The 27,829-nt window shown below is 35.5% G+C and overlaps 1 protein-coding gene across 2 annotated transcripts; it reads left to right on the plus strand.

Moving 5' to 3' along the window:
- Nucleotides 1-27,490, plus strand: LOC122589557 (serine/threonine-protein kinase TOR). 2 transcript variants are annotated; one of them, XM_043761857.1, is made up of 57 exons: nucleotides 1-448; nucleotides 3,701-4,039; nucleotides 4,122-4,196; nucleotides 6,211-6,383; nucleotides 8,269-8,367; nucleotides 8,774-8,933; nucleotides 9,049-9,192; nucleotides 9,345-9,514; nucleotides 9,600-9,804; nucleotides 9,874-10,059; nucleotides 10,380-10,532; nucleotides 10,809-10,930; nucleotides 11,024-11,123; nucleotides 11,195-11,293; nucleotides 11,740-11,870; nucleotides 12,272-12,374; nucleotides 12,447-12,629; nucleotides 12,695-12,787; nucleotides 12,885-12,920; nucleotides 14,247-14,345; nucleotides 14,433-14,531; nucleotides 14,645-14,807; nucleotides 14,913-15,037; nucleotides 15,143-15,195; nucleotides 15,719-15,842; nucleotides 15,926-16,102; nucleotides 16,418-16,570; nucleotides 16,636-16,788; nucleotides 17,191-17,262; nucleotides 17,365-17,499; nucleotides 17,620-17,681; nucleotides 17,838-17,935; nucleotides 18,090-18,199; nucleotides 18,279-18,452; nucleotides 18,534-18,599; nucleotides 18,984-19,052; nucleotides 19,147-19,257; nucleotides 19,395-19,535; nucleotides 19,628-19,756; nucleotides 19,846-20,005; nucleotides 20,097-20,311; nucleotides 20,466-20,672; nucleotides 20,861-20,974; nucleotides 21,059-21,262; nucleotides 21,434-21,514; nucleotides 22,059-22,133; nucleotides 23,616-23,682; nucleotides 23,769-23,929; nucleotides 24,009-24,182; nucleotides 24,271-24,399; nucleotides 24,498-24,581; nucleotides 24,695-24,756; nucleotides 24,839-24,911; nucleotides 24,992-25,126; nucleotides 26,197-26,370; nucleotides 26,447-26,706; nucleotides 27,138-27,490. In XM_043761857.1, the coding sequence occupies exons 1-57, from the start codon at nucleotides 329-331 to the stop codon at nucleotides 27,154-27,156; spliced, it is 7,398 nt and encodes a 2,465-aa protein (XP_043617792.1). In that variant the 5' UTR covers nucleotides 1-328; the 3' UTR covers nucleotides 27,157-27,490. The 2 variants fall into 2 exon arrangements, with proteins under 2 accessions (XP_043617792.1, XP_043617793.1); XM_043761858.1 differs by having other exon boundaries at nucleotides 26,197-26,367.
- The last annotated feature ends 339 nt before the right edge of the window (nucleotides 27,491-27,829 follow it).

Here is a 27,829-nt window from a genome sequence, read left to right on the forward strand (position 1 = left end):
TTCTCCACATCACAAAACACACCCTCCTCCTTACTTACTTTACTTCACTCCCATCCTGTTAAACCTTTCAATGAATTTCCCCAATAAAATCCTCCTCCTCCCCATCAATCTCCGATCAACCTAACCAACAAAAAAACTACAAAATCAACAAATTAAATTTCCATATTTTTATGTATATATATAATTTGTGTAAGTAAATAAATAAATAAAAGTGGGCAATTGTCTGCCTACCCTAGAAACTTCCCCCTTCTTTGCAAGGTTGGGGTTAGGGTTTTGGGGTACAGTTGCGGTTGATAATCCTATTTCCGAACAGCAGCAACAACTAGATATGGCGGCTCCGCCCCAATCATATCGCTTCGGCGGTCCGGCCACTGCCGCTGCAGCTGCGGGAAACATTGAAGCTCTTAATAGAGTTCTTTCCGATCTTTGTACTCGAGGACCTCCCAAGGTAATTAATTTAATAATTTTCAGTTGTATGTTTTTTTGAATTTGTGATCAGTTTAGTGAATTTGATTTTTTAGGGAAATGTATAGAACTATAGATACGATATCGATATAGATGAATTTAGTTTGAGTAATTTGAATGTTTTTGATATAGTTATGGGTCTGAGTGTTAGGATTTACGATGTGTAAAGATATCTATTGTTGTGTGGGAGAAAGAGATTCAAAATGCTGAAGGGTTTTGTAGAGTTTTGTTAGTTGAGGTGCAGTTGTGATTTTGATGAAATTTGGTTGGGTAGTGCGTTGGGGTTATGTTTTGGGAAAGAGCATAAGTGTTGTAGTTGAGAAGTGTAGTGCTTTGTTAGTTAAGAGGACTTGATATACTAGGATGCTATATTGTAGCTCAACAGCTTAGCTGATGTATAGTCTATCTGTAAGAAAAGTTCGGCAAATTTTTTGTGCTGATGAACTTGTTGGTCTAAAAGTGAAAATGTGAAAGCAGTTTTGGTAACTTTTTTGCTTAAACTATTTTATTTTCTATAAGAGTTGTATCTTGGGTGCGGGTTGTGGATATGTATGCATTGAAGATGGAATATACAAAGTTTTATATTTGCTTTGATATCTAAGGTAATTAACGAGGTTGGGTGTAATAGATGGATTATTGGCATATTATTTAGTAGTATCATTAGTTGGTTATGAATCATCATCTACTATTTTCCTATTTTGGAGTTGCATTTACATGTCTCGGTTTTGATTTATCTTTGTAACGTGTAAAAAGGTTGGATGCATGATATTTAATCATGCTATTTGGCAAATCACTACTTTATAATTGTTATCGGTTAGTGATAGACCGATCGCAATGGTCTACATGCGTCTCGTGGCCTGTTCATGCAACACCCAACCACGAGCCTAGACGATTGTGTGGGACTTGTTGTTCCACTTGGGGTGGAAGGTCCATGGTCTTTTCAAACGAGTGATTCTTTTTTTTAATGGCTATAAAACTAACGGGTATATATATATATATATATATATGTATAAAAAATAAAAAAGAAAGAAAGGCAACGGCTTCACAAATGGCTATGTATCTATACTCATATATAAAGCATATTGTTTACCTCTGTATAAAAAATTTTAAGACTTCCAACTTTTAAGTTAAGACACGATCATGACCCTTCTTCTTTAGCATGATGAATGAAGACCGTCCATTCTCATATTGTACTAAGGACAACATGGTCATTTAACATATTTAAATTATGACAAATGGTCGTTGACATTTGTGGTCCATTTACATTTGTGGCCCTTTCAAGGACTTCCTACAAAAAAAAAGGAATAGAAGACAGTATGGTCCCTTCATGTTTCTCTTTCTCTCTCTTCATTTTTCTTTATCACGCCGGATTTCATGAATTCTCTGGAATTATAACACTCACCGGAGTTAATCATTCATCTCAAACTTTGGAGTCACTAACATGAGTAAAAGTAGGAACTATCGTTTCTGCTGCTATGCGCGGGCAATCTTCTAGCGTGTATATATATATATATATATATATATAGACAGGGGCTGTTTTAGAACAAATATTAAAGTAAAACAAGTGTATGCACTGATGCGTGAAGGCTTTTTTAATGCACAACGATATTCAGTTAATAGAATATGATTTTTTATTTGTTTTACTTCAGTACTTGCTTTATTTGAACCAGAACCTATATATGTATAGTTATGTTTTTTTTTTGAATTCCAATATGCACTATAACTTTAAACAATTTATCCCCTATAAATACCCACTATAACAAATAACACAACCTATGGAGTTATACCGGTTCAAAATCAAATATCAGTCATGGAATGATACTTGAGATATCAGTTATCCTGGAGGGATTTTGGTAATTTTAATATTATGCAATATCAAAATATAAAATAATTAATGCTTAATACTTGATATAATTATCAAAAGTCAAGCTATAAAGTGTCAATATTTGATAGTTTAGTGTTAATACTTGCTAAAGTTAGTGTTTTTTATGTTTTGTTTAAGTATTGCAAACTTTTAGTTTATATTAGTGGAATGTTTTTTTTAGTAATAATACAATATTTAGTTTTATAAATGTATAGTTATTTTTAGTTTTTATTATATATAGTGTAAATTTAAATAAATGATGGTTCCAGACTAGTAGTTGATTAGTGGTGGGCTTAGGGTGTTGTGTAGGATTAGTGGTTGAAAAGTGGTGGAGTTGCTATTTCTTGATGTGGTTGTGACGAGTTTTAGTGGTGGTTAGTGGTTGTGTGGATCACTTTGAATGGTCTTTTTTGAGAAGCCAACATGCATTTACACCAAGCTATTTATTGTATCCGATAAGTAAAATCAATGCGCACTTAAGCCAATAAATGCAAATATCTAACCGTTGATAAGTTATATTGGTTTTGTTATTATCATTATATATAAAGTCCAATTGCTGTATCATTTGAAGTGAATAAATAAGTTATGTAGATAGGTACATGCTTGGTTTAAGGATAGAAAGTTAAATCTTGATGAAAAATCAAATGAACAATTACAGAGATTATGGATGGATTACTAATCTATTTTGATATTTTTGAAATTTTGGAGTGTAAGTTTTATAGAGAACATGTATAAAAGACAGCTCTAGCAAAATACAATGTTGATGAGCAATTGAGCATAGCCAAGAGGGGTCTCTAACATGCAACATTGCTTGAAACAGTTTTGTTTATTTGCATAGTAGATCTTTAGTTACCTTGTTCAAGAAGGATAGACATGTATAAGCATGAGAGTCTTGAGATAAGTAGGGTTTACCAAAATTTGCATGTTGGCTAAAGTTGAATTATCATAGTTCATCTGTACTTGGATATACACATGGACTTGTGTACATTGTAAGTAATCCATCTTATAGGAAAGCTCAGAGGGATGTTATCCATGCTTACAACCAGTGATTTTTTCCAGCTTAGTCAGATTTTAGCGGGTTTCTTATTTGGCTGGGTTAAAAGGTTTGTCGTGATGCTTCTTCTACTTAAGTCATAAGGTCAAGTATATGGTATGTTTCTTATACCTTGTGCGAGGTGTATGGCATGCACAAATACATTCAAAGTAAAGCTGTCATTTTTTATGTGTTATGATTTTGTGCTTCTTGTAAAAATTGGGGCAAGAGGTGTGTTTGTTGTGGTTAATTGATTGTTATCATCGAGCATGAAAAAGTTCTTGACATCTTTAGATCTTCTGTAAGCATCTAATATCAGCGTATTTGTTTAATGGCAGGACGGTTCCGCTTTGGCGTTAAGAAGACATGTTGAAGAAGAGGCACGTGATCTTTCTGGTGAAGCCTTTTCTCGTTTCATGGACCAGTTATATGATCGTATTACTAGTCTTTTAGAGAGCAATGATGTTGCTGATAACTTAGGTGCTTTAAGGGCAACCGATGAACTGATAGACTTGAAACTTGGAGAGAGTGGCACGAAGGTTTCTAAGTTTTCTAATTACATGCGCATTGTTTTTGATACGAAGCGTGACCCAGAAATCCTGATTCTTGCTAGTAAAGTTCTTGGGCATTTAGCCAGAGCTGGTGGGGCCATGACGGCGGAGGAGGTGGAGTGTCAGGTGAGTATCACCCATTCTTTCTAATTACATGCTATTTCAGTGAGACGTCTAACAAGTTCTATCACCTATAACATCATCACAGATGAAAAATGCGTTGAAATGGCTAGGTGGCGAGAGAGTTGAGTATCGTCGCTTTGCTGCTGTCCTAATATTAAAGGTAAATGTCTGTTTTGTTGGGTACTGCTTTTTGAGGTTTTGACATCATTTTTATAATGGACCTCTGTAAATGTATTGTACTTTAAAGTTCTTTGAACAATACTATATGATGTTCTTTCAATATTGGAAGTTTTGAACTAAGGGGCTGTTTAATAGAATTGAATGGAAAGAATGGACATTGAATGAGAATAGATATAAATAAGAGGTAGTGTGAAGCACTTCCATTCTCTTCATTCTCTACAAGGTGGAGAGGAATGGAATGAAGAACATGCCCTTTCCGTTCGCATGTCTTTCTCCTGTGCAACACCAAAGTAGGTATATTATATACCCAAGTCACATGAGGTGCACGTTCAAACAAAAACAAGCCCTAAATTGCCCATATCCCTGTATCTTCTCTAGAAACGGTGCAATAACAATGACTTTCGAGCAAGAAAAGTTAAAACGCATATAAGAACACATTGATTTCGTAGTCACTAACCTGAAATCTGTTGCGTTTTTCCGATCAATTTTGTGGAGGTATGTATTTATTTTTATGTGTTTAAGATTTCGGTGAATTTCTAGAATTTAATTATAATCAAATATGGCGATTTTCTATTGTTTTGTACAACTATGTGTATTAAAAGTTGATTCTGATTTTGTTATTTTTGTGGGCTTTTTGTGTTCTGAGTTTTAAATCTGTACATTGAAATAGAAAAATCAGGAAGGGTAATGTGGTTCTATTGTTATTTTTTGAATAAATACATGACAGCACATAAAGGGTACTTTTGTGTTTTGGCTACATGAACTAAATTTTGGTTGGAATTTTTAAGCTATTTTAGCTTTACAAACCATCTCAGTGTGTTTCTTACGAGATACATAATCTATTAATGGTTTATGTTTTAATCAATTCTTTGTAATTTTGGGGACATAATATATATATATATATATATATATATATATAGGGAAAGGTTATATCATGAGTCCAAAAATGGCAGGAACCTTTAGGAATCTTCTTTAAATTAAATTTATATATTATATGATTGCTTACACATGTTCATATGACTATATAATTGTTTACAAATGTTCATATAAGTATCTATATACAGTTGATCATCACCAATTTCATGAAAACACTAATTTACAAAATACTTGCATACATATGATCGACCTACATACATGTGCTCATAGCACTATTCGTTCACATGTGATCATAGAATTCATGTCTCCAAAAATTGTCTAATGGATGATAATCCATGTCTCTATATAATTGTAAAATTCAAAATTGCACCTAAATAACTCAAAAAACATCAAAAAACAATCACCATATATCGAATAATCAATGATTAAGCTTGATTTAGAAAGTTCTAAAAAGTTCCTGCAATTAAAAGTTTGAAAACTTTGGTGGTGTGTGTTTGACATTACTACCAAATGATATCATGTTTTGATCTTTTTTTTTTAATGGACATCATGTTTTAATCTACTTTTGTAATCTGGTAGGAATAGTGACAGTAGTCATTGATGCTTCATGATTGTATTGGAGATATGTTACATTGAATTCAAGATGCTTATAGTAACTTTTTTTTTTGCTTGGCTGAAGTATGTACCAAATGGATATATGATAGGAAATGCTTGCCATTATGAACGTATGTTGATTTTGAATTCTGGAACAAATTTTGGTTTTTGTCGAGAATAGTTAACTTTGAATATGTTCTATATTGTCGGTAAATGAAATTCCGATGGAAAGGATGACTATGATTTTCAAATTCATTTCCATTCCACTGTATAACATTGCCAAAAAGTGATTGATTACACAGTCTATTTCTTTTTGATTATTCCACGTATATGCCAAACAAGGGAATTGATTATTCCTTTCTATACTCATTTTCTTTTTTCTATATTTCTATTCTTTATTTTAATTTCATTCTTTACCATTCTCGCCTACCTAACATTTTTTTGGTTTCCACATGCTACTTTTTTGTATCTTTTGATGTCACTACAGTGCTTAACGCATAACCTTTGTTTTATTTTGACTTCAGGAAATGGCCGAGAATGCTTCCACAGTGTTCAATGTCCATGTACCTGAATTTGTGGATGCTATCTGGGTGGCATTGAGGGATCCAACGTTAGCTGTTCGAGAGCGAGCTGTTGAGGCATTGCGTGCTTGTCTTCGTGTTATTGAAAAACGAGAGACACGTTGGCGTGTACAGTGGTTAGTGCCTATACAAAGAATTGAATGTTTTAGGGGTCTTGGAGTTATTTTGCACATGTTCATGGAAACTAAATATCTTCCCGCTTAAAGCTATGCACTTCCAGCTTTTTACGCATTCTATGTTGATTGTGATTTTCTTCCTTTTTTTGATTTTATGATCAGTTTGATCATATGCCTCTAAGTTGCACCATCAACTAATTCTGGCTTGGATATTCTAAAAGTGTTGAAGTGACGAACTCACTTTTGAATCAGTTTTTTTATAAATAGTAATCCATCACGATACGGGTCAATTGGCAAATATATGACCTTTTGAATTCAGTTTCCTTCATTATTTGGCTTAGTAATAAATTAATAATTTTCTTGCTATAGAAATGCTATTTGTTCTTTGAAACAATGTTTTTCATTAACTGATTTCTGGTTGTTCTGTTTATAATACTTAGTCTGTCTCACTTAAAGATAGTGCTGGCATTAGTTTCGGGAAGTTATTACCCTACCTGACGACCAATTAGTTAGTCTCGCAGATATTCAAAACGCCAGACACATTGATTTGGTCAGCACCCGTTTACAACTTGTATATATGTGACTAGTGTCATTGATAATTTTAACTTTAACTAGGATATTCATATTCCTACAAAATATAAGCTACCTACAGAAATTTAAAACGCTAAACATGTAGATTAAACGATCACAACTCGTATATATGCCTAATGTCATTGTTATTTTTATCTTACTTAACAAAAAGACATAGGAACTGATGTAAGACCAAAATCATAAACTAATGTATAACCATTATATAAAAATCATCCCTTTTTTAGTCAGGTTGATTCATTATACATAATTTAAATCAAAATTAGTCTTGGTTTTCAATTACTTTTCCTTCAAATTAGCCCCTGTATACAATCTGTAACTACACAATTATACAAATTTAATAAGCTCCAGTCAATAAAATCAGTTGGGTTGTACATAAATACACAATGAAAAGTTACTTTAACACAGGTTTAACATACATAAGTTTTGTGGGCCCATCAGGTGGGGCTGTGCTAGATACAGGTCTCATGTTTAACCATGACCCCCATCTCCGGCAGCTTTACCAGCTGCTCATCGCCTTTGCATCGGTTCTTGGGCAAAGGGTACAAAGGTAATCCAGGTTAAGGGTTGTCCAACAAATCAACCTTTTTGCTAGAAAATTACGCCGCCTCATTACCAGTTTAACCCATTTATTCTTTTGAAGTAGTTATTCTATATGTATTTTAAAATATTCATGTAACATAATTCTAGATTATAACCTAGTTGTGTATTTGGATAAGGCTTGGTCAGGTCTATCTGGAACCAAGCCTTATATAGAACAGGTTAGCTGTGTGAACCCCATACGACCTGAACCGGTTTTGCTCTAACCCTAAACCATATATCTTGTGTTGTGTTTGCAGTTGATGCCCTTTTTGTAGAATACTCTGTTATGGAATTTTGACTTATAAGTTCTCTAGTATCTTTATATATATATATATATATATATATAGGGGAAAAGGTTCATGTGAGAACCATTTCAAGTGGAAGAACCATGAGATCCTTCAAATTATAACTTGGTGTTCATATGTGATTGACATGTGTGAACAAATATGTTCACATATGAACATATCAAGTTATACTTATATTACCTATGTTCATATGTGAATTGTTCTCACATGAATCTTACCCTGCTAATATTTATTGACTTGTTAATCTGCTTGACCTATGATTTTGATAATTAACAGATTATTGTAATAGTAACTTTTTTTCTTTTATTGCTTACTGTTCCTGCTTATTAATGTTTTGTGAGTATATCAAGTGTTTGCTGCTGAAGTTGTTCATATAGGAACTTTTGTGATTTTTGAGTTGAATTTGACAGGTACTACCGTATGTTTGAGGCGACACAAGATGGATTAGGGAAAAATGCTTCTGTCCATAGTATACATGGTTCTCTGCTTGCAGTTGGGGAACTCCTGAGGTTGGTGGATACGTTGATATGAATAAGTATCATGTTGATCATACTTATATTCATTTTAGCTGTCGCATAAGTAGAAGTGTCATGATATTGATTCCTAGTTCTTATTTTAGAAAGTCTAAGTAAGATAGGACCGTTCAGAAAATGTTCAAATGAACATGAGAGGTCTTGTTGACCTCTTATGTTGATCTGAACATGAGAGAATCTCAATCTTTATTTGGATTGTTAAGATCATGTGATAGTCGCATATAATGGGCATCTGCCTGTTATGTTCAAAACTAGTATACTATATTGAGATGAAGTTTGTATCTTCATATCACTATTATTGTCTTATCTGTGGAAAAAGGAGTGGGGACCCCTTTGCTTATTAACATGCTTTGATTGCTTTATTCGACTTTGTATTGGACAGAAATACCGGTGAATTTATGATGTCAAGGTACAGAGAGGTTGCAGAAATTGTTCTTAGGTATCTGGAGCATCGAAATCCCCTTGTTCGTCTCAGTATAACCTCTTTGCTTCCTCGGATTGCACATTTTTTACGTGATCGTTTTGTGTCGAACTATCTTACGGTTAGTTAAAATTACTCCTCAAGTCACTGTTGGTCATCTTAATTAATGAGCGAATTGATTTTTACATGAAGTTGATAACATCTAAACTTTGGAAGATGGGTCTGCTGGTTAACAGATATGCATGGATCATATCCTTGCGGTTCTCAAGATACCAACTGAACGTGCCAGTGGATTTATAGCTCTTGGGGAGATGGCTGGTGCCTTGGACGGCGAATTAGTCCACTATTTGCCGACAATAACATCTCACTTACGCGATGCAGTATGTTATTTGATTTATATCTGATTGCTGCCCATAAACTGATCAACTTTATGCATTTATGCTATCTGTTGAGAAGTAATTTTAGTTTTTAACATTCATGCCGTGTGTTTGAAGACTGTGTTTAACTTCAGCTATCCTGATTGAATCTGCAGATTGCTCCTCGTAGAGGCAGACCCTCACTTGAGGCTTTGGCTTGTGTTGGGAACATTGCAAAAGCCATGGGTCCTGCCATGGAAACTCATGTTTGCAGTCTGTTAGACGCTATGTTTACCGCTGGTCTATCTTCAGTATTAGTAGAAGCACTCGACCAGATAACCATCAGGTATCTAATTTTAAGGAAACTGTTGCAGTGTGGTTCTACTTTTGTTTTTTATAATGTTCTGATCATGCTTTCGTGGGTGTTTCAGCATTCCATCATTAATGCCTACTATCCAAGAACGGTTGCTTGAGTGTATTTCAGTAGTTCTTTCAAAACCCCATAACGCCCATACAAAGACACCTGCAACTCCCAGTCGAGGGAACATTGCCAACAACGTACAACAAGTTTCGGAACTCAGTGGTTCTGCTCTGGAGCAGCTTGCGTTACAAACACTTGCGCGTTTCAATTTCAAGGTAATGTTGATCTGTTTATAAACCTAAAACATCTATTTTTATTTACTATTTCATGTTTTTGCAATTTAGGGCCATGATCTTCTTGAGTTTGCTAGAGAATCAGTCGTAGTTTATTTGGAAAATGATGATGGAGCCACACGGAAGGACGCTGCTCTTTGTTGCTGTAAATTAGTTGTAAATTCTTTCTCAGTTACACAATTCAGTCCCAGTAGGTCCAGTCGAGCTGGGGGGAAACGGAGACGTTTTATAGAAGAGGTTTGGTTGTATTTATTCTCTACTTCATAGTCTTTTAAATCTTTATTCAGTTATTCACATCAAAACTGCCGCTCTTTGGTTGCTCTTAACAAGAACTAGATCTATATTGGTATTGGTTTATACTAGATTATATTCCAAATGAAATCAATTCGATACCACAAGGATAGTTTCTGTAAATATTAATTCCAAAAGAATGTGAATTATTGAACAGTAAAAAATACGATCATTATTTGATTCTAAATATTTTGGTGGCACGCGTATAATCTTTAGTTGATATGTTGCGTACTACACCAGTGTATATAATAATGTTATTACTGCAGATTGTGGAGAAGCTTCTTATTGCCGCTGTAGCAGATGCAGATGTTTCCGTGCGAAACTCAATCTTCTCTTCCCTGCACGGGAATGGAGGGTTTGATGATTTCTTAGCCCAAGCTGATAGCTTGACTGCTATATTTGCTGCTCTAAATGATGAGGTACCTCACAGTTGAGATTTAGGCATATAATTCTCTTTTCTATATCATGTATGAAGCTATTGAATTATTGACGGTCTCAGAAAGTGAACTTTTGGTTGCTGCCACATTCATAGGTTCTTGCGTGTTAAGACTCCATTCATTACATTGCTTTTTCTTGAATATCCGTATTCTTTCATAACTTCTACTTCTAGTCACTTGGAACGAGTGCTATTATTAAATGGACTAAGCACACAAGCTAACATTATTGATTTATTAATTCATCTGTTTATCTGCCAGGATCTTCAAGTTCGAGAATATGCTATATCAGTGGCCGGTAGATTATCTGAAAAAAACCCAGCATATGTTTTTCCAGCGCTTCGGCGTCACCTTATTCAGTTGTTAACTTATCTTGGGCAAAGGTTTAAGTCAATTCTTTTGTCACCAACTTTTACCCATTTGATAGAAGGTATCATCTGATAAATCGTACTTTTTTATTGCTCCTCATCTAACAGCGCTGATAGCAAATGCCGAGAAGAGAGTGCGAAGTTATTGGGTTGTTTAATCCGCAGTTGTGAACGGCTTATACTGCCATATATTGCTCCAATACACAAGGTCTTCTGATAAAACCGTGTACTTTTTTTTTGGTGCTCGTTATGGTCTGTAGCTCAAGTAGTTTTCTCCAGGCGCTTTTGGCTAAACTATGTGAAGGAACAGCAGGAGTGAATGCAAACAATGGCATCATCAGTGGGGTTCTAGTGACTGTGGGGGATCTTGCTAGAGTGGTAGGTCATTTTTTGTATTTTTGCTTGTACTTATTGGTTCTTAGATTTATTTTGGTTATATTTGTTGTTGAGAAGACATGCATTTTACCTCCATTATAACTTGGCTTACTTTATATGATTTTCTGTAAGTGGCAATAAATCATTTTGATGAAGGAATGTCAACTCGGCTTCTCTTTCATTCACTGATTAAAGAAAACATATGTTACTGTCAAAGCACTTTTGTGCACATGGTTACCTTTTTTGTGCACATCAAGTTGATGTTCGAATTTTGAACTTTGAAAAATGTAGTCTTCCACATTATTGTTCTTAAAACTTTTGATTTTTATGCTCCAGAAATAATACCTAGTTTGTATCTTTACAACCTTGATGTCTTAATATGGTTAGGTAGTCCTCGAGTAGAACCGATTCTAATGCCATGCATTTTGTTAACTCTCATTTGTTTTCAGGGTGGTTTTGCTATGAGAGAATATATACCCGAACTTATGCCAAGAATTGTGGAAGCTTTACTGGATGGAGCTGCTGCTACTAAACGTGAGGTGGCTGTTGCAACTCTTGGTCAGGTTGTGCAGAGCACAGGGTATGTTGACCGCTTGAACTCGGTCAAATTAAATTTGTCACTATGTTTAGTACTCATATGGTATTTTAATGTACATCACACATTGCCATTTTGGATGTCATTTTCTGCTATTCAGTTGGAAATTAAATAAAGTTCAACATCAGCCGTTAAATTTACAACGATGATATTAGAAGTGCTACTTGTTTAATTAGATGTTAATCTTATACACAAAAATGTTAGTGTTACATGATAGATGTTATATAAAAATAATTGATTCTAATAGTTTATTGACTTTAAGGAACACAAAAGTTATGTTTTAATGACTTAATTGAACCAAAAATAAGTTGATAATCTAAGCAATAAACCCTTTCTTAAATTCTTTTCCATATACCTTACAAAAGAAATTCTTTTGTTGTCTGTAGTTATGTGATTACCCCATATAATGAGTACCCACAGTTGCTTGGCTTACTATTAAAGTTGTTGAATGGCGAGCTGGCATGGTCCACACGTCGGGAAGTTCTAAAGGTATATTTTTTTATTGCCTTCTATTACTTTCTGTATGTTGACTTATGCTGAAACTTTGAAAATGATGATTAGGTTCTTGGCATAATGGGTGCTTTGGATCCTCATGTACATAAGCGCAATCAGCGGAACTTGCCAGGTCCTCTTGGTGATGGTACTCGTGCGACTAATGATGCAAGCCCACACATTCAGTCAAGCGATGAGTTGCCAATGGATCTCTGGCCATCATTTGCAACTTCAGAAGACTATTTCTCGACTGTAAGTTGAAAATGAAAAATTAAATAGAAACCGACATACATGTCTAATTCTCATGATACTTGCAGGTTGCTATCAATTCCCTAATTCGGATATTAAGGGATCCATCTCTTTCTAGTTATCATCAAAAAGTTGTTGGGTCTCTCATGTTTATATTTAAGGTTTGTTGGCTTCTAGAATGCTATACATTATCAATAAAATTACTCTTCTGCATCTTTGATAGCTAATACCAGTTTTCATCTCTTTGTGCAAGATCAGTCAATGGGCCTTGGCTGTGTGCCATACCTGCCAAAGGTTAGTCCATCTATCTTGTAATTAAGACATTGCCTTGTCTTTTGTTGGTCGTGTATATGTGCCAAAAGCAATACAGCACCATTTAAACAAGAGTCCATTCTTTATCGCCGTTTAAGGCCAACAGAACATTTATATTTTTAGCAAATTTGGGATTGTTGTTAGTATCAGAGAATGTGCATGCATTATTGTCATTACTGTGTTCATTGATCACAGGTTTTTATTTGTTTAGTTGTTCTACAAAGTACAATCGCCTTGTTCCCTATGTCCTTCATGTTAGTTATAATTATAAATTGAGTAGTTTGAGTTTGGAGCATCTGTGGTCACAAGAAGGGAAATGAACTTGTGTTTTGTTTTTTTGTTCTTTTTTGTGACTGATGCTGTCAAAATCTGGGATGCTCAACTGTTCATGATGGAGGTTGAAATTTGAGGGAAAGGCTGGAACATATACATCTTTGGTTTGTGTTGTCTAGGAAATCATAGTCGTTGCTTCAGTTTATCACAAAGAAACCAATTGTTCAGTTCTGATGAATCTGTTTTTAGTCCTGATAAAACATGGTTACGGAGAATTGTCTGTCTTACATGAACTGGTCTAACCACTGTTAAAAAAGGTTATCCGACTTGTAATAACTAATAAGTTATTCATGATATTGTGCTATTGGTAACCCTTCTCTAGATATAGTTTTCTTCATGCATTTGATTTTCTTAACTTTGCAAGGTTTTTGCTATGCATTTGTCAGCACGTTTGGCTAAGGGATAAGATTGAGATAGGTGTAGTTGAATATACAGTATATAAGATTTTTCGAGTAGCCAGAATCAAATGATGGAGCTTTATTAACTGCTAGTAACCATTATTACTATATAAAACCATACTGCTAACATGGCCTAGGAGCTTGTGTATGTTGATTGTAACCTGCTAGGGCACCAAGCGATGATAGGAAGTAGTATTCTGAGCATGAGTTAAGGTAGGTATGAAAATGGAACCCTTTTCTTGGGGGTTGGGGTTTCGCCCACATTATTTTTTTAGTCGTGATTAGAAGTGCATACAAATTGTGTTTTTGTTACCCTTGAGTTGGAAAATTTATTTATTAAGACTCTGAATGAAGTTGAAGAAGTGGAACATGGCAGGTTCTTACTTGTTTACTGTCTAGAGCCAGACTTCAAATTTTTTTGTTTATGCAGATACCAAAGGTTTAAAGGTGTTGCACAAGAATGAAATTATAGTTATTGTCAATCTGTCGACTCATAGATTAACTGTCAAGGGATGTTCTATATAGCGAGTTTTTAAATAGTCTCGTTGAACCCTCTGATATATTTTCTAAAATTTAGGTTTTACCCGACTTCTTCTACACTATCCGAACATGTGAAGATAGTCTGAAGGAGTTTATAACCTGGAAGCTTGGAACTCTTGTTTCGATTGTGCGACAGGTAAAATTATGCCCGGTGCTGTATAATTTGAAAATTATCGTTTTTAACTGTCAGGGGATCCTTTATCATTATTAGTTGTGTCTGTAGCATATCCGCAAATATCTACCGGAGTTGCTCTCTTTAATATCAGAATTATGGTCATCATTCAGCCTGCCAGCATCTAACCGTCCTATTCATGGCCCCCCGGTAATGGTTTGCTTTCTGCTTGGTATTATTTGTGTTGTATAAAGGGTTTAGTTAATTCAAAATAGTAAAGTATTCTGGCTGTTCAATAATTTGATTCTTTTTGACTCCATTAGATCCTGCACCTAGTTGAACAACTTTGCCTGGCTCTCAATGACGAATTTAGGAGATATCTTCCCACCATTCTTCCATGCTGTATTCAAGTTCTGAGTGATGCTGAACGGTGTAATGATTATACTTACGTCCGTGATATTCTTCGCACCTTGGAAGTATTTGGTGGTTAGTGTAATTATGGAAATAATAGTATGACATCTATTGCTTTGAGTTTGATCTGTAGTAATGCTCTAACATGTCCAAACTCCACGATGTACTTTTGCTCTACAGGAACATTGGATGAGCATATGCATCTACTTCTTCCTGCGCTCATACGATTATTTAAAGTTGATGCTTCAGTTGACATAAGGCGTGCTGCTATAAAGACTCTGATAAGATTGATTCCCCGTGTTCAGGTTAATGGGTGACCTTTGAACTTCACAGGCTTATTGTGATTATTTTTATTTTATTTTATTATATATTATTAACTAAATGACATGAACTTCCTCAATTTTCATTAGGTTACAGGTCACATATCAGCTCTTGTACATCACTTGAAGCTTGTATTGGATGGGTATGTTATTCTCCCAACTATAATTGGCGTTAAAGTATATGTGGAAATGATGACTCATGTCTACAAGCATATCTCATCCTCACAAGCATGAGCAGGAAGTTGTATCTTGTACAACCTTTTCTTTATTTTGAACCATATCCTAGACTTTCTCTTGTTGGTCTCATTAGCCTTAGACTATAGGCATAGTTCTCACACCAGGATTGAAAGTTATGGGTGCAAATAAGGCAATGAAATTTGTGATCATTGTATCTTGTTTGCGAAGTTGCTAAATCGCATGCATATAACCTGAATAAGTCCAGGCAGTGAACAAGTCTTATTATACAAAAGTTTTGTGTTAGTTATATCCCTGGCCCTTGTAGATCAAAAGCCATATCTGTTGTTGCAAATATTGATGTTTGACTATATGTATCGTACGCTTCTCTGCTTCAAAAGTTTGTGATTACTTGTACCATTGTATTCTTGGATGCTTGAGTTTTTCCACATATTTGTAATGTTTTCCTTCTTAAAATCTTCATCTATTCAGAAAAAATGATGAGCTAAGGAAGGATGCTGTTGATGCGCTTTGTTGTTTGGCACATGCTCTTGGGGAGGATTTCGCTATCTTCATTCCCTCAATTCACAAACTTATTCTTAAGCATCGGTTACGGGTATCCTTTCTGGTCATTATTTATTGTTGTGTAAATCATTCGCTATGTAGAGTACGAAGTTTTATTCATGCTTCTGTTTTCAGCACAAGGAGTTTGAAGAAATCGAGGGACGTTTTAAAAGGCGTGGGCCGCTTAACTTAGGCAGTGTGGCAGCACAAAAGTCAATCCGGCAGCCTCCTGTTGAGGTTATTAGTGACCCTTTGAGTGACATGGAAAATGATCCTTATGAAGATGTGCACAAACAACTCAAAGTGCATCAGGTAAGACGATATATCTTATCACTCTGGTTCCCTATCGAATCTGACTTTCTGTTTTCATTACATTACTATGCGCGAGTCATTACTCTTCAATGCCATTCTCAATATGTGTTGTTATTCTAATACCATGCATGAGATGAATTGTAACCCTTCAGAACCAGAGAATTTCTTAATATTTGGCTCGTTGTCACTGTTCTTACATGCCATCTTTATCCAAGTCATTCAAGTGACATGACAATATGAGGCCAGAATATAAAGTTTAAGTGCTGTGTATTAGTCATGGAAAAGGATTTTGTACACTGATCATAAGTCCCACAGGTTAACGATGCTCGATTACGTGCTGCTGGAGAAGCTTCTCAGCGTAGCACAAAAGAAGATTGGGCAGAATGGATGAGGCATTTCAGTATTGAATTACTGAAGGAATCGCCTTCTCCAGCTCTACGAACATGTGCTAGGCTTGCACAGTTACAGGTAGTTAAATGGATTATTGTGAATAGTTGTATGTGAAATTCAATGTTAACCATAAATATTTTCAGCCATTTGTTGGACGAGAGCTGTTTGCAGCAGGATTTGTTAGCTGCTGGTCGCAACTCCATGAGTCTAGTCAAAAAGCCCTCGTACGTAGCTTGGAGATGGCATTTTCTTCTCCTAATATCCCTCCTGAAATTCTCGCAACATTACTAAACTTGGTATGATATTCTTACTTTTTGTGTGCGTAAGTTTTTTTAAACTGGTTAGTTCCCCATGCTTTTAGCATACTGGTCGTGAAACATTGAACGTAATTTTGAAAATTCCATGATTTGTCTGCTGTGTAGTTTGTTGGATGTGGTAAAGATACCCACTTGGGTACAGAATCAGATGCCGATGTTTGACCACCATGGAAATGTGAAATCAAGATTATTATTTGCTTTACCTCTTGTATGGTGTAGAGTTTTAGCATATGTGATAACCAAAAACAAAAAACCTGAGAATCGGCGTTCCTGAGATAGATAACCATAAATAATAAGATTAGTCTAAATGCTCCCTATATAGTTTGGATATCTATATGAGTTCTTTTTTCTTTCTAATGGTTGACAACGCTTGTTATACAGGCAGAGTTCATGGAACATGATGAGAAACCTCTTCCGATTGACATTCGGCTCCTTGGTGCTCTTGCTGAAAAGGTTTTGATGACTTAGATAGTTCTATCTACAAACTTCTGACGTGTAAGCTTACATTTTGTTTTTGAAAGAAAATTTCTGTTTATATACATTTTTCTGCTGCAGTGTCGAGCATTTGCCAAGGCTCTGCATTACAAAGAGATGGAATTTGAAGGTGCACTTTCGAAGAAGATGGATGCAAACCCTGTTGCTGTAGTTGAAGCACTCATTCATATAAATAATCAGTTACATCAGCATGAGGTGCGTAGACATAATACTCTTTGAATCTCTTTAACTCTACTTCTCTGGTCTATAATTTGAATATGTGATATTCTTTTTTTTTTTTTCTGGAATATTTACATATATTGCCTTTTCTTTTAGGCTGCTGTTGGGATATTAACCTATGCTCAACAGCGTTTGGATGTACAGCTGAAGGAATCATGGTATTTTTTCTGCATATCTGATATCACTCATAGCACCCTCTTTTCATTTTTATTGTAATGCTGGTGCCACAAAAGATCCTCAGTAGTACTATTACCAAGTAGTTGTTTATTTTTTTGTAACAATTTTTACTAAGTAGTTATTGCCTGACATACTAGGTATGAAAAGTTACAGCGGTGGGATGATGCCCTTAAGGCATACACTGCAAAATCTACCCAGGCATCAAGTCAACATCTCATTTTGGACGCAACACTAGGTATTCATTAAGTTAAGATGTCTTGAATTTTCCTTTTGATGTACTTGTGAGGTATATTTTAGATCAAGGAACATATTTTCTTTGTTTTGCTTGTATCTTAGCATGCAATATTTTAGTGCAAAGGAGTATTTAATGGAAGTTTGTTTATTCTTAGGTCGGATGAGGAGTCTTGCTGCACTAGCTCGGTGGGAAGAGCTTAACAACCTGTGTAGGGAGTATTGGACACCTGCTGAGCCTGCTGCTCGATTAGAAATGGCACCAATGGTCTGTTGATGACTGATGTGTCTCATCATTAATATTTTCTTTTTTTGTTTTAGTCTTAACACTCTCTTACTTGTATCAGGCTGCTAACGCTGCTTGGAACATGGGCGAGTGGGACCAGATGGCAGAATATGTGTCTAAACTGGATGATGGTGATGAAACTAAACTCAGAGTGCTGGGTAACACAGCCGCCACAGGTGACGGGGGCAGCAATGGCACATTCTTCAGGGCTGTCCTATCAGTTCGTAGGGGAAAGGTGCCTCTTGCAATCTGGATTTGTTCAGTTCTGATTTTTATATGGATGTGTGTTGGCTTTTAATTCTGATTTTATTTTTAGTATGATGAAGCGCGTGAATATGTTGAAAGAGCAAGGAAATGTTTGGCAACTGAGCTTGCTGCATTGGTTAGTTTTTTTATTTGTGCTGCATCTTATATTCCTAGTTAGTATGAACCTGTTAAATCAATAAGCTTCTGTGTTAAATTTCTTTCAACACAATACCTTTTTGTGTCGTTTTTTTGTGGATCTTTTTTCAATCTGGATCATTTGTTTGAATTTGTGGTAAAAAGGCCCAGACAAACTTCTATAAACAACTCAAAGAGGAAAGATTGACCTTATTAGGATTCTTTCTATCTTTCATTAACTCAGTTTAGGCTGATTATTTATTTTGGTATGAGTACCAATGCTGTCATGATGTTACTGAACACAATACTGAAAGAAAGTAGTTGATCATGCATGGAGTTAGGTAGGATTTCTCTTTGCTGACTACCTTATGGGTTTATGGTGTAGGTTCTTGAGAGCTATGAACGAGCATACAGTAATATGGTTCGTGTTCAGCAGTTGTCAGAGTTAGAGGAGGTACATCTTTTATGCATCTTTTGGAGTTATGGTCTGCTGTTTTCACTGAATATCTCTTCAAAGTCTGATATTCTATTTCTTCATATCTGTGCAGGTCATTGATTATTGTACTCTTCCAATTAACAACTCTGTCGCTGAGGGACGAAGAGCACTGATTCGTAACATGTGGAATGAACGTATTAAAGGAACAAAACGAAATGTTGAGGTATTTCAAAAATAGTGTAGGGATATGTGTTGCCTGATCTTGATAATTCTGATTCATTTAGATCTGGATAATACTATAGATCTCTTAATTAGAGAATCTGCAGACTTGATGGAGCTTATCATCTTTCTGATTTATAGGTTTGGCAAGCGCTTTTGGTGGTCAGGTCGCTTGTATTACCTCCTACAGAGGATAGTGAAACCTGGATGAAGTTTGCTTCACTTTGTCGAAAAAGTGGCAGGATTAGTCAAGCAAAATCCACTTTAATCAAACTCTTGCAGGTTGGTATATTTATTTTTTTAACTGTTAATCTAGATGGTAAGTATAGTTCTTCACTCCTAATCCGTAATTTATTTGTTGCTGCTATGCATAGTTTGACCCAGAAACACGTCCTGAAACTTCAAGATATCATGGGCCTCCACAAGTAATGTATGCATACTTAAAGTACCAATGGTCACTTGGTGAGGACCAGAAGCGCAAGGAAGCTTTTGCTAGGCTGCAGGTAGGGTAATCATTACATTTAAGTGCTTAGAATTTGCTATAAAAATACAATTTTTTATAAATATGTGGTGGCTTTACTCATTTTTTCAGGTTCTAGGCTTGGAGCTTTCAAGTACATCTAGTCTTCAAGCATCTGCGCCGACCAGCTTGGTTGGTGTTCCAAATGTGCCACTTATGGCACGTGTTTATTTGAAACTTGGATCATGGCAATGGGCTCTTTCCCCTGGCCTTGATGATGAATCTGTAAAAGGTGGCTATTCTGATGCAGATAAATTTTGGGACTATTTACGTTAGTTTCTATACTTATCATCCCTTCTAATGCATTGCTGTCCATCTTCTAGAAATTCTTGGCTCGTTCAGGCATGCAACGCAATGTGCCACAAAGTGGGCAAAAGCTTGGCATACTTGGGCTCTCTTCAACACAGCAGTGATGTCGCATTACACACTCAGAGGTCATCCTACCTATGCTGGACAATTTGTAGTAGCCGCAGTCAATGGATATTTTCATTCAATTGCTTGTGCAGCACATGCTAAGGGCGTAGATGATAGCTTGCAGGTGAGGTCACTACCATGGTGTTCATATGTTTTTAGCTATGTTAATTAACAAGTGATATACATGTTACTCATGCATGTTCTGAAGTAAGAAAAGTAATATCCTTTATCATGACATTTGTTTTTTAATGTTTTTGAGTAACTTCTGTGGATTCTAGGACATCCTTCGTCTTCTCACCTTATGGTTCAACCATGGATCTACTGCCGAGGTTCAAACAGCATTACAGAAAGGATTTTCACATGTTAATATCAACACGTGGTTGGTTGTTTTACCTCAAATTATTGCCAGGATTCATTCAAATAATCATGCCGTGAGAGAATTGATACAATCTCTTCTGGTTCGCATTGGACAAAGCCATCCACAGGTCTGCTACATTATATATATTTTTTTTCCCAGCATTGCGTGAGTATTTGATCTAGTAGGAGGCAAACATCACATGTCAAGTAGTTCATAATAAAAAGTGGTTGTAGCTGCATTTTATGTGGACTGTCCTGTTTGGTTTTTTCTTTCTGAAGCCATATACCTGATAAACATGTACAAATTCTGTTCCAGGCTCTTATGTACCCTCTTCTTGTGGCTTGTAAATCAATAAGCAATTTACGTAAAGCTGCTGCTCAGGAAGTGGTTGATAAAGTCCGGCAGCACAGTGGTCTGTTGGTAGATCAGGTGAAGTTATAACAGATGACTGTTACTGTGATGTGGTCCTTGTTTTTTGGTTTCTAGCTGACAACTGGAGTTGCTTATGTGAAGGCACAACTTGTATCAGAGGAGTTAATCAGAGTTGCCATTCTTTGGCATGAAATGTGGCATGAGGCACTAGAAGAAGCTAGTCGCTTGTATTTTGGTGAACATAACATTGAGGGAATGCTGAAGGTTTTAGAGCCATTACATGAAATGCTTGAAGAAGGTGCAATGAGGAGCAACACAACCATAAAAGAAAAGGCATTTATCCAGGTTCGTTAAATTTCTGTAACTGCACTTTGTCTAGCAATGGGATTGTCTTTAGTAGTTTAGTGTTTTCTGATAGTGTTTTTTCTTCATGTTATGTACGTATCTTCTGACTTCTGTTATACAGTATGACGTATAGTGTGTTATATTAATTGGTACATCTGCATGGAATTTCAGACATATCATCATGAATTATTGGAGGCATATGAATGCTGTATGGAATATAAGAAATCCGGAAAAGACGCTGAGCTTACTCGGGTACAGTGAATCGTTTTATTTATGTGTTAGATCTTGTAATACGAGTATCATTTTGACTTGCAGATAATTGCTGCATATATTTTTGTGCTTGAACAGAAACATTACTAATTGTGTCATTCTTTATTGTTCAATAAAGAATAAAATAGCAAGCTCTAGCATGCCTTATAGTGTTTATCAGAATACAACTTAAACATTTGTTCTTTCTTTTAGTATATTTATTACGCAACGATGGTGGGTTGGAGATTTTTCCTTTGCTTTTGTTTTTTACTACTTTTTATTTTGCAATTATACTCAAATAAATTACTATAATTTTATTTTTCATAGATGATTATGATACTGTCTCTTCTTTGTTTTGAAATTTTATTAAGCTGTCATCAGAAAGCCTTGTTAATCTAATTGAATAATAAAATTTCATCTTTCCGTTCTTGACATCTTTTTCTGTTGAATTCTATGCATGTCTACAAGCATAGTCACTGTTAGGCTACCACTAGTACACCTCCTATAACCAGAGAGGGTGATGACAAATCAATCGTGTTTTTTTCAGGCCTGGGATCTCTATTATCATGTCTTTAGGCGGATAGATAAGCAGCTTCAGTCTCTTACAACGCTGGATCTACAGGCAAGTACTTTTGCAGCACTTACCATTCAAAAATCAAAGGTTGTATCTCGTATGCTCTCAAAATGTTTGAGACATTTGCATAGGGCTTAGGACATACCTAAATTATCGTGCTAAACAGGTTTGGCAAGTTTATATAATGTTAGAACGCTTGGAAAGTACATGAAAGGAATATCATACTGTAGTATTATGGTTCATTATCTTTAGGGAAAGCTGCATTTCTGCATATCATCCTTCATCATTTCTGATGAGGTGAGGTCTAAATCCTACTAAAGAAATGGTGTGGATGGAAGGAAGGGAAGGATTTTGTATGATTTTCTTAAAAAGAACCCAGCCGGCCTAGTTACAACTGGTAAGCCGACCCTAAGCCTAGTCGGAGCTGATCCCCGGCTAGGTTGGAGCCGATCTCCCTAATGCTTCCTAGCTAGTCACATCTCTTTCTTCACAAAGCATATAAGGCACACATGAATATCTATGTGTGTGTGTGTGTGTGTGTGTATAAGTAATAATATACAAGCTACGGATATCACATAGTCCTTGCTGGAAGCCTGAAAGTGAGAAAGAGACATGAGCATGGGGCATTATGTTAACATCTTTCTTGTCTACCCTCTTTGCTCACGGGAAGGACAAGAAAAGGTATATAAGATGGGAATTATGGTTTCTTTCCCTTGCCACTTGGGAATCATGTTTCCTTCCCTTTGCCACTTGGAATTCGCTTTTGACAAGTATGCCTCAATCATTATTGTCGCAGCATTCATCATCAATTTACTGATACAAACAATCCAATATTCGCATATTCACTTTCAATCATCAAAAACACACAATATTCTTTTAGAGAGAGAAACCAAGAGCTTTCTCACTCTAGGTTATCATTTTATCACCTTAGGTTAGTTAAAACTTAGTAGGTTTGCACTCTAAAGTCGAGGAGATTAAGAGGATAACACGGTTAAAACCCCGTTGTGATTGAGCTCTACAATCCATGCTCAAACAATTTCTAGATAGACATCTTTCTCACTCTAGGTTATCCTTTTATCACCTTAGGTTCGTTAAAAGCTTAGTAGGTTTGCACTCTAAAGTTGAGGAGATTAAGAGGATAACACGGTTAAAACCCCGTTGTGATTGAGCTCTACAATCCATGCTCAAACAATTTCTAGATAGACTCTCACAAGGGTTGAAAAATATCATGAAGACTGCTTCAAATGTATTCTTGCTGCATGCAAGAGTAATCATGTAAGGAGAAACCTTGGTTTCTTACAAAGCATGTAGCTTAAACCTTTGTTATTTTGTCTGAAGGGGAAATTATGCTGGCATAATAAAGTAGAAGTCATGAGCTTTCATATTAAAATTTATTAGCGCAAACTTTTTTGAATACACGAGCCATGGTTAATTTTGGTCTTTTTTTTGTTACTCCTTGTTGCAATTTGTATTCCTCTGTTTTTGCTTTTAATTGAACGTTGTTATTTGATTGTTTCCTTGCAATACCAGTCAGTATCTCCAGAATTAGTAGATTGTCGTGACTTGGAGCTTGCTGTTCCGGGGACTTATCTTGCCGGTACTTTATGTTCATGTTATTATATTTTGACTGGAATACGAAATCCAGGACGGTAATTAATATATGTATCTGCTTTATGTATCCAGATTCACCAGTGGTGACAATTGCATCATTTGCTCCACAACTTGTTGTCATTACATCCAAACAGCGACCTCGAAAGCTGACTATTCATGGCAGTGATGGAGAAGATTATGCCTTTTTGCTGAAAGGACATGAAGATTTACGCCAGGACGAACGCGTCATGCAGGTTATAATGGCTGTTCTAGATATAAAAGTAGTCTATCTACTATTATTGATAGTTTCTAAGCAATTGCTTCATTCAACAGCTTTTCGGTTTAGTAAATACCTTACTGGAGAATTCTAGAAAAACTGAAGACAAAGATCTTTCTATTCAACGATATGAGGTCATACCCTTATCTCCAAATAGTGGGTTAATTGAATGGGTCCCAAATTGCGACACTCTTCACCAACTTATCCGAGAATACAGGGATGCCCGAAAGGTTTATTCTACCACCCCTCTCTGTTGCACTCTTGTATATCTCTCCATCTCATTGGACTGTTGCTTATTGGTTGCTTCTTGTTTTGTAGATCACCTTGAATCAAGAGCATAAATATATGCTAAGCTTTGCTCCAGACTATGATCATCTGCCACTTGTTGCTAAAGTGGAAGTATTTGAGTATGCTCTCGATAATACTGAAGGAAATGACTTGGCTAGGGTATGCATGTTTCTATACTTGAAACATTTTATGCAACCTTATTTCCCAGATCCGCTTGTAAAATCCATCTCTTATTCTAATTTATATATTTTATCTAGGTTCTTTGGCTAAAAAGCCGAACTTCAGAAGTATGGCTGGACAGGAGAACTAATTATACGAGAAGTTTGGCTGTCATGAGTATGGTATGATATTCATGAATATGGGATCATTTTTCTAGATTTTCTTTTGGACCCTCTCATACTTGCTATGTTGATGCAACCTTGAACATTAAAGATGCTATTGGCACATGTTACAGGTTGGTTACCTTCTTGGTTTAGGTGATAGGCACCCTAGCAATCTTATGCTGCATCGCTTCAGGTATGATAATGATAGTGTGGGTGCATGTATTTTGTATAACAATATTGGCAATAATTTTGAGTGTATGAATGCTGTTGCATAGTGGGAAGATCTTACATATTGATTTTGGAGATTGCTTTGAAGCGTCAATGAATCGTGAGAAATTCCCTGAAAAGGTACAAGTTCCTGATCCTCCTATAGTATACTTTATTGTACTTGTCTCCCGTCAGGTTCCATCAACATTTTATCCTTTTAGGTTCCGTTTCGTTTGACTAGAATGCTTGTAAAAGCGATGGAAGTTAGTGGCCTGGAAGGAAATTTTCGTTCAACTTGTGAAAATGTGATGCAAGTGCTTCGAACTAATAAAGATAGTGTAATGGCAATGATGGAGGTAATGAATATTTCATTATATAATCTAAAATATAATAATTTTTTTCAGTATGCATTCTAGACCTGCTGTATCTAGCTATATTGAACTGCTTAAAATTAAAACCATTGTGCGAACTATCTTAGTGGTTTATATATACTTTGCCAGAAAGCTCATATGTACAGTAAAGGTGACATTGTTGACCCACATAGTTATGAAATTTTATAAAATTGTTACATAAGTAAAAAGTTTTCCTTTTAAACTTTTTTAAATGTAAAATATATTTATTTAAATTTGTAATTAGTTTTATTGTTAAGTTTAGTAACATTTTTTATAGAGTATATTTTAAGTGGGAAAAACTCATTGATATAATACGTATTTTAGAATTTCTTTACTTATTATTATTTTATATATATATTTTTTATTGCCGTACCCGTATCTTGGATTTTTGAGTTTTGTCGTTTCCCGTCCTCGTATCGTCCCCGTACCCTGCTACCTTCCCCGTCCCAGTGCTACGTAGCGGTTGTGTATTATTTCGAGTGAGTCAAGCTGATGGCATGTCACCCAGAGGCCATCTTTAATCCTTTCAAATCATTGTTGATGATTAGTTTTAATATTGTTGTAATTGTATTGTACTATACGAAATATTTTTTGGATTATCAAAAGGCGTTCTCAGGTCAACCCAACCCAACCTGAGTTGTTTTGACCTGTACCAAAAAGTGACCCGTTTCAATTTGAACATGTCACCAATCTTTTCCTTTTGACCTCTACATTTGTAGTATCTTCGTGTTTCCTGTGCATCCTGTCCAGTCACAATAAATTTCAATCTTCTAAAATGCTGGTCCTTGTATATTTATTTATCAATTTTTAGATATGTCTTCTGATAGGAATATAAGTAGGAATATGTTGTATTTTCAAGTATATACATATTACATTATAATGTGTCTAGTATCTGGTTTACCTTCGTGTTTTTAGTTTTGCTCTTTTATCAAATCCTTTTTTTTTTAACTAGATACTTTGTTTCTTTGTGTTTTTATGCATCCTTATTATCTACGCTGAGAATTATTCTGATGTTTTTCTTTTATCTGGTTCAGGCATTTGTCCATGATCCACTTATAAACTGGCGTCTTTTCAACTTCAATGAAGTTACACAAATGTCGGCTTTAGCCAGCACAAATGTCCAGCCTGCTGTAAACAGTGAAGAAACTGTTCAAAGTCATCTGCTACCACCCCAACGGGGTGCTCGTGAAAGGGAGCTTCTGCAGGTGGTTGTATCTTATCTATCTTGGACTTACAATTTGAAATGCATGTAAATTATGCCTAATTAGTAAGTGACTTTTTCAGGCTGTTCATCAACTGGGTGATGCTAACGAGGTTCTGAATGAACGTGCGGTGGTGGTCATGGCTAGGATGAGTAATAAACTTACTGGGCGTGATTTTTCAACTTGTTCTTCAACATTACCAACCACCCTCCCACCAGACAATGGTAATCTAATTTCTGGAGATACTCGTGAAGTGGATCATGGTTTATCTGTTAAACTACAAGTTCAAAAGCTGATTCTGCAGGCCACCTCACATGAAAATTTGTGCCAGAATTATGTCGGGTATGATTCCAGTATAACCCTTATATATATTAATATACCACTTGCCTATTTTGAGTAGGCCTGCAGGCTGCAGCTGACATGTTACACATCCTTAGGCATTTAAAAAATTCATTCAACTCCATATTCTAAGGGCTATGAATAGCAAACTTCTATTTTACTCGCTTGACTAGCGAGATTAAAAACTAAAAGTTCAACCATTTACTCAAAATACGAACACGGTTGGGTAGTTATATAAGTCTGTTTTAAGATTCATAATTATAAACTTATTTGCTCTGATCAGCGTAACTTTAAAAAGGTGGATATTAGTTATAGACTAGATGCTAATAAAGTGAGCGTACTTTTAGCCGTATATGCATTTTAATTGCGGTTTGAAGAAGAGTTGATGCCTATGTCTTAAAAGTCTAACGAAACCAATCTTTTGCTTTCTGCAGGTGGTGTCCATTCTGGTAAAAGTTGATTATCAAACGATGTACATATACATCTGTACATATATTTAGGTTTTTATGTACAAAAGCATGGAAGGGATGTTGCCATATATGTCAATATGTGTATAAATTAAATCTTAACCAAGCCCCTTAGGACCAACATTGGTCAAGAACCCCTTTTAGACTGGTAGATACAAACCTTTTTAAGCTTTTAGTTATTGTGCTAAACAAGCAGGCCTTATTCGGCAATGGTAATAAAGATTTGTAACAAAACTAGCAACTAAAATTCTTAAAGTTCCAACTCTAAAGAAGTTAAAAGAAAAAGCCCATTTCAGCTTGAATGGTCTGTTTTCAGTGAATATTTTATCTTTTTGAATGGTAATATCATATCGTTTTTTGTTTAATACTTATTTTGTTATACATTTGGAAAATGTGGCCAATAGAAAAGTTTAAATTGTTATACTAGACATTGTTACCTAATTATAATTTTACATGATATAGTATTTTTATGACGCAAACTCCAATCTGCGTTGGAATAAATTTGCGGAAATTGACCTTTGCTTGGAAACCATCTGATCATGTACATTGAATGATTGCTCATAATATATTATGTGGAAGTTGGTCGGAATTAGAATGGATAATCTTGTTTTTTAAGTACTATCATTTCTCATTACCAAATGGTGTTTATGTTATTATGT

This window comes from Erigeron canadensis, chromosome 2 (genome assembly GCF_010389155.1).
Source record: "Erigeron canadensis isolate Cc75 chromosome 2, C_canadensis_v1, whole genome shotgun sequence".
NCBI classification, from domain to species: domain Eukaryota; kingdom Viridiplantae; phylum Streptophyta; class Magnoliopsida; order Asterales; family Asteraceae; genus Erigeron; species Erigeron canadensis.